At 34.9% G+C, this 17,832-nt stretch overlaps 1 protein-coding gene across 4 annotated transcripts in view; it reads right to left on the bottom strand.

The window, feature by feature from the left end:
* The window catches only part of LOC145668432 (uncharacterized), a 71,097-nt gene that overhangs the window by 26,654 nt on the left and 26,611 nt on the right, over positions 1-17,832 (bottom strand). For 2 of the 4 annotated variants that reach the window (XM_081736275.1, XM_081736272.1), the window contains exons 3-5: positions 14,912-15,040; positions 7,814-7,975; positions 4,995-5,125 (exon numbers count right to left, since the gene is read on the bottom strand). In XM_081736275.1, coding sequence (XP_081592401.1) covers positions 4,995-5,125; positions 7,814-7,975; positions 14,912-15,040 — 422 coding nt within the window. Of the gene's footprint in view, positions 1-4,994; positions 5,126-7,813; positions 7,976-14,890; positions 15,041-17,832 lie in introns of all 4 variants that reach the window. The other 2 variants (XM_081736273.1, XM_081736271.1) reach the window with 1 other exon arrangement.

The following is a 17,832-nucleotide window of genomic DNA, read 5'->3' on the forward strand; positions in this document are numbered from 1 at the left end:
AAAGGGTTGGAACAACTCAGCTTTAAAAAATCTATGGCTATTTTGTTTGAAAAAAATTCAGTTTTTTTTCGAAATTTCAGTATGAATGAAAAAATATAATTATTCGGCCTCTTTTTATACTACAAGAAGAAAAACTATTTAGTTACTGTATTTCGAAGAGAAAAAATTACAAATTTTTAACACACCTCAAAAAAAGACGCGATTCTCAATTCGACCCGTTTACATATAATATTCTTGAAGAATCAACAAAGTTGGTCATTCCATAGGATTAAAAAAAGGGAAAAAACGTGGTTTCTCCTCTAATTTCAATGAATGGTTTGTAGAATTATTCGGTCAGTCCTAGACTGTTCTGGGAGCGGACTGGCTAACATTGTGGTTAACGCATCGGCACAGTGCGGCGACAATCCCGAATTCAAGTCCCGGGCTAGTCATTGTATCATTGAATTCGTACCTACAGAGGAGTTGGTGCTTTAAAAATCGTTGTTCCCTCCATTCGTTAAATATAAAATGAATCGAAACAATGAATTAAATCCGTAATATAGCTTTCTTTTCGCTTGCATTAAGAATTAATGTAAATTGTATGGAATTCGTCTTTTTGAGATTCAATTGACTGTTAATGTATATCAGTCTCTCCTTAGTATTTCGTCGTTATATAAGCAAACTTCATTTTCAATAAAGTCATGCTTTACATATTGTTATGATTTATCCTAAGAGAACAGTATATTTTATGTAGCTGTGTGAAGTGTAGTTGTATATGCAGACGATCTTTAGTTATAGCATTTTTCCAACTTTAGAGAATTCCAGGAAAATAATTGGGTTGTTCATTCATAATCCAAAAAATATATAACACGTCTCAAGCTGCCGCCAGAGGTCCAATATTGTGTATCAATTTCTCTTTTCAGATGGGTTTTGCTAACTTATAATTGGGCTCGGGCTAATGACTGGAGATTAATTTTGAAACTAATCAAAATAGCCGACCTCCGATCGAACTTGGTACTCACAAGTGTAGTATGTTGTAAATGCACTTTCTTCATTGTAATCTACTACAGGAAAGCAAAGGAGATAGTGAATACGATCTTCATTAGAAACCAGAAAAAGCGAAATTTTCAGCTATTGCCTCACAAAAATAAACTTTTCATTTAAAAAAATCTATTTAAAAAAAAAAAAGAAACATTTGTTGTAATATTTACCTGCAGGTACAAATACAATGAAATGGGCATTGTAGTTAGCATAACAACTTAAACGAGAAACCTGAGTTCGACCTCGACCCAATCATGTATTTTCACTCTTCAAATGTCATTATATTTACAGAGGATATATAAAAGAATCTGTTGATTCTCCTCCGATCCTCAAGACATACATAAAATTGAACTACTTGAACAATTCATTTTATACATTATTACAGTAAATTTTGTTAATAATCGTCTTCAAATAAAGGTGAAGCAATCTCGATGGTACGATCTCATCTTTGAAATATATGGCTGTATTTGATTCATGGTTGCTTTATCTAAGCTTATACAGGAAATGGTCATTTACATTAATTAACATTATGCAGACCAATCAATTCCGCTTTGTAGGAATGTGTGTAATACACTACAAATTCATCATACTTCTAAAAAATAAAAAGATTTCTTTCCTAATTAGTACTTTATAAATTGTAAGCTTTGTTCCTTTTCTTATAAGATATATTGAACAAGCGACTTAAATGATTTCAAGTCAAATTGGCTAATATAGTTCTATGTGGAATTAAAGAAATATGTCAATTAATGGTGGTCACTAATAGTTATCTATCTCATACCATGGAAATAAAATAAAAACACATATCTCATGCTTAATATTGCACAACAGTCAGGATCTTCATAGCCTTAAAATTATTTTGTAAGCATATAACAAGTATTATCAGGAAACATGTCTCAAATACCACATATCTGAGATACCATGTGTTTCTTTGTTTTGCCTGTATTTACTCCATCAATTTTAGTATGAAAAGTCGAGCAACTTACCTTCAACGATCTTGAACATAAAACTCTGGGTCTGTAAAGTTATTGTTGTTCATAAAAAAGATGCTGCATGGACAAAATTTCCCAACAATATAGCTAATAATTATTTGTCGTCACGGGAAGATATTACAAATTCTGATTATGTTTATCAAAGATCTAGAGAAGTAAAGCACTGAGTTTAGAACTCAATTTATAATTATGATCTTACTCTTTTAGAAAGCATCATCCTACAGAACTGCCTAGGCAGAGTGACTAGTATGTAACGTAACGCTATAGATTCCAACTCATATTAATCTTCAGAATCCCTCTATCTCAATATATAACCTATTATATTTTATTGTGTGCATGTGTGTGAATTAGGATATCAAAAGTGTAGTACAGAGTGGACGAATATAGAAAGGAAAATTTAAATACATGCCCTGATAACAAAACTCCCTTAGATTCGTAGAATTTGATCGAACTTGTTACTTTCTGAATTTGCGGCCTTCTTGCTAACTTTATCAAATGATAGTTGCTGCACTTTAACAAGCTCCGTTCATGATTTGATATAGTTCATCCGTTCGTTCTCTGCAAAGCAATACAAACTAGATAAGTGGAAATCGAATTTGGAACAAAGTTATTCAGTTTCTTGGCAGCTCCAGTGTTTCATTTTGCTCAGAAATACGAAAACGAATCACTAACCCACTTTTATCTTTTTAAGTCATTGAGTCGATCTAAGTTTGAAAGGATGTTCAGCATAATTACGGGACATCTGTTGTGGTGAACATACGTACATTTCTCAATGAGTTATCAATATTTAAGTTAATTTACACCTTATCGCGTAAAGCGTTCTAAAATTCTTTCCTAACAAACTAATAAAGTAATTATGAGCCAACTAACTCTATGGCTTAAAAAAATGCCGTTGGAACAATAGAAACTCTCTCCACTGGTTTGTAAACTAAAACAAACCAATTCACTTGAATTTTTATTATCCACTTCCACGGATTTATTCTTCTTGGTCTGTCCAAAGAAAACTTTCCTCTAGGAGTCCCAACTAGAATTCTGTGCACCCACACACGTTATTCAGCGAGCTGTATGTCCCGCCTCTTTCAGGAGTCTTAATTTTATAATATTTGAAGACCTGTAATTATTAAGAAATTCAGAGTTACGTCAATTTTTAGATTTACCCGTCTGTTGTCTCTTTCCAGGCCAGATATTTTCCTCAAAATTTACTTCTAAAAGACTTCACTCTTAAGTTCGTTCTTGTGCGGGTCAACGACTAACAGGAACGGAACCATACATTTAGGACGGAAGAACTTGTTTTTATATACTTTCACCATTTTAATTTCTTCGATAGAATAAAACAGAATTTTATTTAATCGCTTTCCAAAATACAAGTAAAATTATCAGGCAATATATTTCGAACATAACTCTACTTGTCACGACAGAGAAGAAAGAAAAAAAAAAACTCGAAAACATAGATAGGTAAAAATTACATTGAAGATATAGTATTATATATTTCATACATACATGCAACATCTGCTTTAGAAAGCTTCCTCGTAGCTAAATGGTTAGCATAAGCGGCGCAAAAAGTCTATGTTCCACTCCCAGTGGAAGTTCATGAGTTAGGAACCCGTGTTAAGCTATAGATCTACGTTTTACATAGACTTGAAGCTGTAATGAATCGTTAGAAATTCCAACTAATCAACGGGTAGCGTACGCGTCTTTGGTGCGAGAGGCCCGAGTTCGATTCCCGGCAGAAGCTCATGCCATCCGAATCCCACGTTAAGTTGTTGGTCCACGTCTCATATAGCCACGCTGCTGAAAGGGATGCTAAACTTACAATCAAATCCAAATCAGTCAGTTTATTACGCTTTTAAATCAATCAATACATTCATTCCTACTGTCTTAAATGTGTCATTTTATTCTTGCACTGATGTTTGTTTTTCTTCTACTGACGTAGAATACGTTACACGTATTAAGCAGTCTGGTATAATCTATTGATTTGTAAGCACTCGTCTGTAACGAAGTTGAAATCTTTCCTATTAAATGTTTATACGTAGTATAAGTTGCTGATGGAGAAACTCGATGGTAAATATACGGCATACATAATTATCAATCAAGAAATACAACTTTAAATTTCAAATTATACTATCTTAAAATATACTTTTATACGGCATGTGCCAAGTAAGATGTTAAAAAACAGAAAGTGTTTATATCATGCAGCAGCTTTTTTTTTATTTTTATTTTTATTTTTTTTATAAATATGTGAAAATTACTAAGACTACTAACCTTTAAATTATTTGTCCAATTCCGCAATGCTTTTCCAATTTGTTTCCGGAGCCAACTTTTGAAATACAGCAAGCTCTTATTATCGGTGCTAATGACTGGAAGGGCAAGAGTGGATAGTCCACAAAACATTGCGACACAAACATTTCTTCACTTAACAGTAATGCTATACTGCATTCAATGGTAAAATAATTTTCGCTTTAACAGATGAATAGAATGGGTATAATAAAAATCTGTGATAAATCTCTTGAAGATTAACGATGTACAATTAAAAATTACTTACAGCAATCAATGAAAGGAAAAAAATATTGAAAAGAAAAATCCGTTGCCCTTCTTAAGCACGTGCTCTGTATTCTTAACTTTTTCTTCTTAATAATAAAAAAGAATAATAAATTTTTAAAAAGTTATTGTGTTTAATAAGGAACTGACAACTGAGAATTTGCTGTATTCTACATTGACATTACACTTCATGACAAAATTACGATAACACATTTAAAACAGGGCTCACATTACCTGAACAATCATTGTGTAACTCATTGTAATGTTTATATCCAAATCGACTCTATCGATTCACATTATTCGAAGTTGTTTCTCCAAAACAAATGACTATTTTTTTTTTTTTTTTCAAAAATAGAAAACACATATATACATCATACCTAATTTTAAATGAACAATACCAATCAATACCTATAATTTCCCTTACGTAAACAAAATTAGAGTAACAACCTGGATTTCGCTATAGCCCTTTTCAACTCTTTCTGGAGTTGTTGAACTCTCATTTCAGCACGATGATACGTTTGAGATGTCCGTCGGTGTTCTGCCTCACTCAGTGTTCTTTCCCGTTCGGCTTCATTTACCTAAAAATACATATCGAAAATAAAGTAAACTTTAATTATTATATCATTTTAAACACATACGAACCAGTAAACATACAACAATATTGGAATAAACAGAAAAACTAATCAGCAAGCGAAAAATCAGAGTTGGAGTTCTCACCTCGAATATCCATCAAAGTTACTTTGTGCCTGGAAAGCATTATATAAGGTACATTTAAATACTAAGATTTTTTCTTTCTTTCTTTCGATACGCTACGATATACAAGTATCATGTTTGTGGAAAAACTGGCTTCCCGATTTTGACGGATTTAGAAGTTTCATGGCTTCAACGGGCCGTAAAAAAGAGATTTTTGGGTGTATATCCGTCTCTTCGTTCCGATGTGGTTACGTTTGCCTATGGAACGCAACCTTTCAACGTATCCGGACCAAATTTTATAGTTGAAGTTTTTTCAAAATTCTCTATAGGCGTTTATAAAATTTTCTTCCGACTCCACAAATGAGGGCAATTTACTATGAAGTCAGAATTGCGATTTTCTCAAAAATAACTCAAGAGATTTTGTTCATATTTCATAAATACCTATCTAATTAATAACTCTACAATATGGCACACTGATTTCTCAGGAAAAGTGCGCAAGGAGCAGTTTACTCTTGGGGTGTGATTTTCTCGAAAAGTTTTTATTTATTTATTTATTTATTTATTTATTTATTTATTTATTTATTATTATTATTATTATTATTATTATTATTATTATTATTATTATTATTATTATTATTATTATTATTATTATTATTATTATTATTATTATTATTATTATGAGCAGCAATACGAAAGAAGAAAGTATGAGATTGTGAAAATGATCGAATTCAATATTTCAACGGATTTACACGTTTCATGGCCCCTACATACTGAAAAAAGTGATTTTTCGATTTCTGTCCATCTGTTTATCCTGATATATACGCGCATAGAGGTCATATCGATCAACGTATCTTGACCACACTTTACACTTAAGTTTTTAATGAGATTCTCTAGAGGGTGTTTCTCGAATTTTTATCATACCTCCATAATAAGGACAGTTTACTGAAGGGTGAAAAATAAAAAATAAAAATAAAAAAAAGAATGTTATTCTGTCGAAAACGGCTCTATAGAAGAATACGATTTTGTCCATTTTTCATAAATCAATACTTCATTAACAGCCGTTTCTTTGGAAAAAACCCAGAATGGGTAGTTTACTATTGGAAGTGTTTTTCTCGGACAATTTTCTCAAAAATGGCTTGGGAAATTTTGTTCAATTTACATATATGCCTACAATATGGTATAAATCATTTTTCATCAAAAAATTTACAAGGCGTAGTTAAACTTTTAAAACATTTCTCACAAAAATTAACATAATAATAATAAATAAATAAGATTGAAAATGTGCAACAGGACCTAGGAACAAATCGGTATCCATAACAGCGTTCCGGTGCGCTAAGCACTGAGCTACACTTAACTAACAAGATATTTATATTCTTTAGGCCGGTGTTCAGCCATTCAAACTACATGGATAAATTTGATATTGCATGAGAAACAGAGAAATCGACTTGATTTTTTCAACGCTGTATTCTCTATACATGCGAATTCGATAAAATTTCGAAGAGTGGCGTGACTGGACTGAACACCGGACCTCAAGAGCGCAAAAGCGTGGCTGGTCAAGAAACTAACTTGTAGTATCGATAAGGTTACCCGGAGACCCGGTTCCATTTCTGATTCAGTCACATCTTTTACTTTTTAAATTTTCATCAAATTCTCATCTATAAAGTATACGGTATGAAGGAAAATCAGCTAATTCTTCTATTTCTCATATAACGCGTAATTTTTATCTGACATCGAAAGTGATACAACCTTGATAAGGAAACCTATCTGCTAAGGTACACTCACGTCCAAACTGATTGTTGCATATGTATAATTGTCTTCTTGTAAGAATATAATTTGATAAAAATTTTGCAGGGTACTTTTAATACTGATATAATGTGTATAATCGGGAAATGTATATTTGAAGTAAATTTCATAGGAAAAGAATTATAAATACGAAAATTAGAACGAGTAAAACAAAATGTTGCTAAATGGACAAGAAAGATTTATTTTCGTTTTATTGTTCTTATTTACTGCTCTTTTGACATGAAATTTGCCATATACATGTCTTTGCCGATTATTCACATACTAACATTATAAGAAATACTGGGCGAATTTGTTATCAAATTATATTCCTACAACAACATATTTATAGACATGCGATAATAATTTTGGACATGAGTGTACGTAAATATTCTCATTTCTCGTGTATGGATTAATATAAAGGGGTGTATTGAAGGTAGCTTGATAAACATTGATAATCTCTATGCTGTATTACCAATCAATGATACAAGCCAGATCCTTAATCCTCTGGAAGCTATTGGGAGTACGTCATGTCGTGGTATATTGCCATATTTCAATTTTGAAATTTCGTAGTCTTCTTCAAAAATAAGGTGGCCGTAAGTATCCTCATATACAGTATACTAGATGAAATAGCGTTTGAGTAATTCAAAACAAGATATTTATGGAGTTTTTTCTTCTTTGTGTTTGTGTATGAGATCTTTGAAAATTCAAATACTTCGCAACTTAAGGGAAGAAACCTGTGGTTTCAAGAAGGTAAGCAATAATAAGCTACCCGATCCCTTAAACGGACTTACCCTCATAGTAGCATGATTCAACATTTCCTGCCATGCGTGATCAAATGTTCTTCCTTCTGTACGAAGACCCTCCTCGGCCAAGTACACCATTTCTTTCGCAGCCGCATGTGCTGAATTGGCTCTTTCAAACCGAACAGCTGCATATTGAGTCTCTTGCAAAGCCTAAAAGAAAATACATAAAATATAAATATTTTCTGTCTACGAAAGATATACCACAACATCGTCAAAACTTCTGCACAAGGTTTCATATTATAACCAAATTTTTAGAAGACAATTACAGCGTACATTGCTGAACATTTGGAAATTCTAATCCCTGTCAAAGTATGAAAGCTGCACGTTGCAAATGACTATATACTGCGTGTGTAATCTTCAACGTCGTTACAATATACTCGTATTTATCAAATGTTTCCTTTCGTTGAAGGAGAATGTAGTGGGTAACTGCCTATACTATGAAGGTTGATTTTGCATGATGGTCTGTACCCCGATCGTGATTCAGACCCATGTTAATATAAATGTAACCAAGAAAGTTCTGTCGCTTTTTCACCCACCACCTTCAAATACTGATACGTCACCTACGACGTATCTGGAAGATCGAAAATAGTCCCCACTAGCATCGACGACCTTCTTTCTGCCAACGTTCTGGAAGGCCATGAATTCCATTGCAGTGGAACTTGGTGGACTGTGAAGCAAAGAAGGTATCAAGTGCATTTTCACTTCTAGGGATTTGAACTGGCGTCATCTAAGGTGATTGTCCAAGGAATGGAGCAGCTAATAATCGGAAGGTCCAATGTCCGGGCATATGCAATAGTGTTTCCCATTCAAGGCACAGAATGATGTCCCGCGTCATCCTATCTATATGGAGTTAAGTGTTATCTTGTAACAGGAGAACCACTTGCGATTCAGAAGTGCTGGCTCCAGAGTTTTGAGTTTTTCTTGAATACGGCTCAATTACTGACAGTACACAGTTGCATTGAAGCTCTGACCAGCTGGTAGCAGTTCCCGATGCACGATGCCGCGAGCAATCTACCAAACACACAGGAGGACCTTCTGGTGGAGTGCTGGTTTCGGCTGTTTTGGAACTGGTTCATGGGGTGCTAACCAATGATGACGGCGTCGTGGAGCTTCGTACAGGACATCACATGTCATCACCCTGTTCAGAAATGGTTCCTTCCTCAGACGAGACAATAAACACAGGTGTCTACTCGCATTGCCTTCTAGCCCGGAGTCAAATCATGTAGGATCCATCGACCCAACCTGTAGTGCTTCTCAAGTTGATGGAGGTGTTGCCGAATGGTTTATCCACTCACATTGAATTGTAGTCCCAGTTCCCCATATGTCTGGTTACAATTTGCCTCAATTGCTGCCTGAAGATCTTCATTTTGTATATGTGTAAGTCTTCCGCCATGTGGCGCGTCTTCGAGTGTTTCGTCACCGTCCTTGAAATTGTTAAACCAGCGCTGCACTGTCGGAGTTACGACACCCTCACCAAAGGGCTGGCATATCTTTCGCCCCGCTGCAGCGGCGTTTGAGCCGTTTGAACTCGTACAGCATACACGCCCTTATGACGCTCTGTGAAGGTTCCTTGTTCACTCTATCCTTATGTAAGTTCACGGTGTAACTGAACTGCCACAACCAGCTAGTATATTGGATATACCCACACCAACAACTGACCTTCGCCTTATCTCCATTCGCATTCAACTTACGGTGTGAGGGCCAATTGAACACAGACCTCCACAAAGGCGACAGAACTTTCTTGGTTACATTTACAGTGTTTTGTCGTTCATAACTTTGGTATTGCATAAGGATGTAAAACACACTCATGACACAAAATTATTCCCTTTGTGGCCGAACGGTTAACATGCGTACTTTCTGAACACGTGATCCCGGGTTCCACTTTTCGGAGTACTTGCCTCAAAAATGAGCCCGAGAAGTGGTCTGGATCATACTTAAAACTATAGTCCCACATGAAACTATAGTCTCATATAGCCTCACTTTTGAAAAGGAACGTTAAACCAACTGTTCGCTTTATCAGTCATCTTATCTGATGCTTTCCAGATATCTTCAGTAATTTCTTTCACAGCAAATCCTTGTGTTCTCAGGAGACAGAATTTAAAACCAGACTGTTAAGGACGGCAGAACGTAAGGAACACTTTTTTTATATAGATATATTTTCAGAGCCCACTCATGTGTTCTCTCTTGAAAGATTTATCATAAAGTATCATCTGCTATATTTCCAGGAAAACTTGTTCCTATTCATGCGTATTTTACGTTCTCCTATTTCCTACTTACACACTGTTTCCTGATAATTCTTATAAATGTATCCTCTTGTCACACTTACGAAAACTAATATTAAGTAAGAAAAAAATAATAAACCAATAACGAGTAAAGAGACTTAAAAGTAACTAATTTCACTAGTTCCATAGCAACAGATAATTTACTCTTATTTAATACAAATTAGCACTATTTAGGTATACCTAACTAAGTCAACTATTTAAACACAGTAAGAACAATTCTACACGAACAAAATCTATTGATTAATTCAGTCTATTTTTTATTATTTATTTAATTAAATCCAACACTGAAAAACTACATAGATCGATGCATGCAATGAATATGTGATCCTCCATCTGGTTTTCTCGTTCTTTACAATTTCTAATTTCATAGTTGCCAATATACAACCAGAATCTTTCTTGTTCGCTGTTTTTATGTATACTACTGATTTTTTCAATAGAATATATATTTGTACAGTAATTATGATTAAGCAGTATATAATATAAAGCTTTGTTTTCTTTTTTTTTATGTAAAATGTAACCACAGCATCTCATTCGCTGTCCAACTTTCCTTTCTCGGTATTTAGTCCCTAATCTAAAATGCTTCAAACACACTTTTTCTATATACCTCAAAATATTAATATCTGCTTAAAATAGAATATATGCTTTAAAAGACCATATACCATGGTATCTTTCTTAGCGTCTCGGATATATTCCTAAATTATTCTTTTTTTTTTTCATACCAATGTAAGAGTCTTCGCACGTACTTCAACTCCACTTAAGATGACGCGATCTAGAAAACAGTTTTGATACACAAGATTGCCCACGAAAGGGGACAAGAAATCCTTTCTAAGTTTTTCTTGTATAATTCTTAGTATTAAGAAATCTATAAGTTAAACGACACCAACTTTCCAATCTTAAAAATAAAATCAATTTCCTTGGGTAATGACATTTATGATGATTCCAATCTATACGTTCTAAGAAGAACTGACGCAAATATTCGCTTCAGTCATCGTTTAGAATTTGCAATTTTGTATATACAAACATGTTGATTTCCGTAGATTTCCAGTAAATAGTCGAAACATACCTATTACTTTTTCTACGAAAAGCACGGTTCCAAACAATTTATTAAAATATCTTTTTCGAATTCAATTGTGAATTTTACTGCTCAGGTGGGTCTATAGTTTTCACTTCAGAGAGGGAAATTTTCAACTGTTAATTGGTTTCGAAAGTCGCTAAGGTATCGTCAATAACACGATAATATCTAATGTATTCTACAGGGTGTCCAATATACAATACAACCCGGAGTTTGGGATAGTAGAACTTTTGAACCTGAAGCGAACATAAATAATGGTTATACCAAAATAAAGCTTTGTTCATCAACATATTTTTAAAGTAGGAAGCAACGATTGAAGTACACTAGGAACCACACAGTGTTGCCAGATGCAGCCGAAAGTGTAATTTTTTTTTTCAAAACATGTAAATTGACTCATAATTCCTACGTATGAATGTTCTGTCGTTAATTTTCAGTTTGTTTAGTTGGAGTAGGTTGGAAACTATGGAGCAGAAAAAAGAATTTTTCATTTCCACCGATAACTAATCGGTGAGGCCTCTGTAAGGAGGAACTAGGAAAATCGTAGTTTTCATAAATTAACACTCTGATTTGGCAACATTGCTGATGTTTCAGTGCATCAAAAGGTGTGTTAAGGATCTGTCTACGTTATGAAATTCCTGAAAACAATGAAAAAGAAACTTTGAAATTACCATAATAAAACTTTTACTTACATGCACCCGGCAACACTGCTTTTCATTTGTATGGGGCTACTTAAAGCAAAAGGTATACAAGAACAATTCTCAAACTATACAAGACCTGGACACGAATACTCGCACTGCCATTGAGAATATTAACGCTTCTACTCTTCGTAAAGTTGCTGCCAACATGGTGAAACGTGTGAACCAGGGGACACTTCCAGCATCTGCTGTAGAGCTGATAACTCATTGCGTGGTACTAGCAGTGTTGCCGGGTGCATGTAAGTAGAAGCTTTATCATGATAATTTCAAAGTTTCTTTTTCATTGTTTTCAGGAATTGCATAATGTAGAAGGATCCTTAACACACCTTTTGTTGCACTAAAACATCAGCAATGTTGCCAATTCAGAGTGTTAATTTATGAAAACTACGATTTTCCTAGTTTCTCCTTACAGAGGCCTCACCCGATTAGTTATCGGTGGAAATGAAAAATTCTTTTTTCTGCTCCATAGTTTCCAACCTACTCCAACTAAACAAACTGAAAATTAACGACAGAACATTCATACGTAGGAATTATGAGTCAATTTACATGTTTTGAAAAAAACTTATTTACACTTTCGGCTACATCTGGCAACACTGTGTGGTTCCTAGTGTACTTCAATCGTTGCTTCCTACCTTAAAAATATGTTGATGAACAAAGCTTTATTTTGGTATAACCATTATTTATGTTCGCTTCAGGTTCAAAAGTTCTACTATCCCAAACTCCGGGTTGCATTGTATATTGGATACCCTGCATTTCCTCTTTCTTTAAAATCTTGGTCTCAAAATAATTAATAAATGTTGACTAACATTACGGATAGAAGCCTTCCTATAGCTAGATCATCCTTTTCCTTGTATAAGGGGTATACTGAAAGTAATGAGAAACACAACTTTACAAAAAAATCAGAATCTATCAATATATGTTGACGTAGTAAACCATAGCAATCTAGAGCTCCCAGTGAACGTAAGTGAGACTGTTAATTTCGAACGCGTGAGCGCTGGCAGTTGTTTCCAAATGACCGATAGCAGTGATGATTTCAGTAGTACTGCGAAAATACTGGTAACCAGGCTGAGCCCGATCGGATAAATGCCCCGGAGCAGAATTTCGTAGCTTCTAGAGGGGAAAGTCCCCTGAAATTATCACTGGTCAACAATGATGTTTCAGCAAGTAGTGGTTGAATTCCTTTTCAAAGAGGGAATTTTTGCTGCTGAAATTCATTTGATAAAGATGTATTGGTCTGCTATTAAAGATGCAACATGAGCATCGAGGATCAACCTCTGTTTGATCACCCACGAACTTGTTCAACGGAACGCAACATGGAAAGCATTGTGATACCTTTATTAAAGAAGACACACACATCACTGTGGATACAACCGAAGCAATACTTGCTATAGGACACAGTGAACTGCAGGAACGTTAGCTATTGACAAATGTTAACGGAGGAACATTGCTCTAGAACTTTTTTAGAGATACCGAAAAGAAGATTATTTATTATTAAATATTTTAACCAATGACGAAAGCTGGTTCCATTATTATAAACCGGAAACAAAGTGGCAGAATATGGAATAGCAACATTCCACGTCATCGATTAAAAAAAAAAAAAAAAAAAAAAAAAAAAAACCAAAGACAGTGTCATCTGCTTCTGGGACTTTCTTTGAATTTCTTGAACCTAGGGGAATTATAAATGCTCGCTGTTACGTGTAAACATTTCACAATAATTGTCGATCATTGTGTAAACATTCCGGAAAGAAAATCATTCAACACGATAATGCAAATCCTCACCCTGCTCAGTTTGCCAGGGAGGAAATTGGGCAAAGTGGGTGGGAAATTCTGCCTCACTCTCCCTTCAGTACCGATCCCGATTGTCATCTGTTCGGTTTTGTGAAGAACTAATTACGAAGCCAACACTACCAGACGACAGGGGATGTACAAAAAGAGACAGAGTCTGTGAACAGTTAGAACAAGTTCAACCTCAAGGATATTTTTCGAGCTTCTAGAAAAGGAGAAGAAATGTGTGCAAATAAACGAAGACTTTGTTGAAAAGCAAAGAGAAGTCCGTAGATTAAAATATAATGTGTTTCTTTAATAAAATAAGAACTTGGTTCATAAAAAGTTAACGTTCATTATTTTCAGTATGATTCTTGTGATTGTTATATTTATACCAAAAATAATTGGACTATAAACTTACTTCTAGATTTCCGAATCCTGGAATTTATTGTATTTCAGCTACGACTATGTACATGTAATCGCCAACTGATTTATCTTTAATGTCACTGGAACTTAATGAATGTAATGAGGCAACAGACACAGGTTCTATTATTATTCCGTAAATTGGCCAATTGCTGTGTAATCAATTGTAGCAAACTTAGGTTTTACTTTACCTAGAAAGGTAATTAGCTAATATGTTTTATTACACATAGAAAGGGTATTAAATTAAAGTCCCTACAACGAAGTTCCAAAGGACTTAAACTGAATAGCTGGTGATTTCAGGTTGAGTAACTCCCTGACGATTTTAAGTTAAGGAACTCGATAGTATGAAGTTTCGAAGGGTTTAAGCTAACCATTTGGCGATTTTAAATTCAGGAATTCCCTGGCACGAAGGATTTAAGTCGACTACTCGGTAATTTAAGTTGAGGAACTCCCTGGCACAAAGTTCCAAAGGACTGAACAGCTGGTGATTTTTAGTTAAAGGATATGCGATCAACAAATTACGGATCCGATAACCATTGTTGCTTGTTTTCTTAAAAGTCCGCTTCTTCTTCAATTCAAGTAACTATTCAATTGTCCTCAAGACATTGGTCAAAGGCTGCACTGCCAACACAATGTGGTGTTCCCTCACGATCATCCATCCAAATAGTAGATAGACTCAGGGTTGCCTCATTTGGGTGATCTCTTGGGAACCACCCTAGCTAGGGAATGTGACAAAAGAGGGAAAATATGAAATCATATTATCCTGTTTATAGAAATGTACCTTAAAAACAAAAATAAATATAAAACTAAAGGAAATGAAAAAACTTACTTTATTTGAAGGCTCCCCTACCTCTTTGGCTTTCATTCGAGCTTCATAATAAGGTCGTGCTCTCTCCACACATGTTCCTAACTTCTTTGCTAACGCATCGATCCGAGTTGATGATTCACTGAGTAGTTGCCGAAATCCCGCACGAGCGTCCTGCAAAAATTTAAACTCAATGTTAAAGAAATTTCTATTTTGTAAAAGGAATGGATACACGCATAAGCAAAGGATATGCACTTGAATTTTATGCCGAATGCACTTATACAACTAGAACTTATTTCAATAATACAACTATACCATCCAAAATCACTCTGTTAAGGTAAGCCTTAAGCCAATGATGCGGAAATGAGGATAGTATCGGAAAAGAAATAACTAGGAGGTAACGTAGGAAAGGAGTTGCTTCGTAGTTCATTAGTTTATTGAATGTAAGAATTGTGTTAACAAAGCTGTGGGTTAACAAAGTTGTAATGTTTGGTGTACTCACGAAATTACAATTATATGAGGTCATGTAATTGTGTGTAGTACACCCTGGATATAAAGTGTCAGTTGATAAAAGAAGCTAAAGATTAACGTGTAATCTATTGTTTTAGCTTATATATAGTGTAATCAATCTTGGATATTGGATGATTAGGCCTTTCAGTAGTGTATAAAAGATTACGCTTCCTGTCCATAAGTAAATTAACCTGCTGATAATTGTTGGTATAGCAAAAGCTATTCAGTTAGCCGTATTATAAACAGATTCACCTAAAATTTTCGGCGCCAATAGAATGGAAATGGAAGATATAATTAATGCGCTGTTTTTACAGATGTCAGGTGTTTAGAAGGGCTGGTTATTTATAGCCCATTACAACACACAAAAAAAATAGATGAATGATATTTATGAAAACACAATGTAACTTTTTAAAAATAGAACAATGTCTTGGAGTTTCATGTAAAGTACAGGTAGTAAGGATGTTAATGGTGTTTATTGCACACGTTTAGTCCAAATACATCACGAGCTAACGTTGAAAGAAACCAAGGACAAGTGCTAATGCCAGTACCAGATATATGAACCGCAAGATCCCGAGGTGCAGGGGGCCCGCATTGTAAGGGGCCCAAGGGCTTTCAAAAGTCCCCATGCACCTTGCCTGTAAATAAAATTAAAAAAAAAAAAAAAAACTTGAAAAATTATACTTTCACAATAGTTTAATTACTTGAGCCAAGTAATGAGCTACCAGGACTGACAACGACGCACGAGATGTCTTTTACTTTCACTAATCAGTCTACCCAAAGGCCAGATTAAGTATCTCAACCATGGTATTCAAAATAAGATCATCCGTTGTCTGTCTTCAAACTTAGAAGGTAATTTGTTGAAAAAAAAAAAAAAAAAGTGTCATTTTTCTCATTAATCATTGATAGGAGTCAAGATTTATCAAAGAAAAATCAAAAGAATTTCATTATTCAATATGTAACTTTTACAGAAGTAAACAATAGCTTAGAAAACAAAGTTTCTAGACGGGTCGAGATTGAGGAAGTGCTTTTTAGGATTTTTACATGTAAGCAATCCAACCGCATCCAGACTTCCAATTCTAGTGTTAAGTGATTTGGAGAAATTGGGATTGTCTGTGAAAAAATGCTGGGGGCAGGGATATGATGGCGCTGCTGTGATGAGTGGTGCTTACTTAGGTGTTCAGAAAAGACTTCAAGAAATTGAGGAACGAGCTACATATATTCACTGCGCGGTACGTAACCTAAACCTTGTCATTAATGGTGCCGTCAAAGGTGTAAAAGAAGTTGCCAGTTACTTCACAACGCTCCAGGATTTGTATATATATATATATTTTGGCCAAATTATAAATAGGTGGGATATTTTGTCACCATTGACAGGAGAAACAAATGTCACTCTGAAAAAGCTCAATCCAATTAAATGGGCCTCACGGTATCAGTCCATTGTAGCTATCAGGTTGAGGTATGCTTATGTAATGAAAACTTTTCGAAAACTTTCACTAACAAGTAAGAAGGCTAACGAGGTATCAGAAGCAGAGTGATTGGCGAAAGTCATGGGTTCCTTCGATTTTGTGTTTCTAAATGTGGTGCTGTCAAAAATATTTTCACAACTTAAAATCGCATCGCAACTTCTCCAAACTAAACAAATTGACCATGAGAAAGCTTTACGCACTCTTGAAGAGAGCCGAAAGGAATTGAAGAAAATGAGAGAAGAATACCATCAGATAAAACAAGAGGCCACAGCTGTTCTGCGAAGTGGGAAGTCAACCTTGCATTCTTAGAAAAATGCAACCCAACGAGAGAAAAACACTTCGATGAATGGGTAGAAGATAATCGGTTTTCGGACACAGAGGTTTGGATCAGGGTTACCTTTCAGATGGGCTGGAAAACTACAAAAGAAGTACCAGCAAAACATTGGCCCATCGCTACCATTGGAATTAATTTCTCTTTGAACTGGACTTAAAAACGATACTTCAAAGATTAACACTGTTCTTGAATTGGCGGTATTACTATACGTCGAATTTAATGCTGTTGCCCCAAGTTATCCTGAAGTTTTGACCACTCTTGTTTTATTCCTGACTTTTCTCGTGACTGGCTTCCGCTGAAAGATCATTCTCAGTCTTAAAGAGGATCAAGAGCCATTTAAGGTGTTCAATCACACAGGAGAGAATGAGCGACTTGGGAATGTTAGCAATCAACCGTGAGGAGCTTTAACCATTGAAAGAGAGATCTTATACGGAAGTTTGTTGAGATGAAGTCGGGGAGGAAGAATTCCTTGTAAAACGTAAGTTTCTGAATCTCTGTTCAGTAGCAAATAGAACAGTAGGAATATTTCATTAAATTGTACTGCTAAAAAAAAATATAGAAGGAGCCCTTTCAAATATTTTTGCGGGGGAGCCCAAAATTTCTAGATCCAGTACTGGCTAATATTCCATTCAACAGTATAAGTACCACGGACCAAA

The sequence above is a fragment of the Thermobia domestica genome, chromosome 13, assembly GCF_964235325.1.
Source record: "Thermobia domestica chromosome 13, izTheDome1.hap1.1, whole genome shotgun sequence".
NCBI lineage: Eukaryota > Metazoa > Arthropoda > Insecta > Zygentoma > Lepismatidae > Thermobia > Thermobia domestica.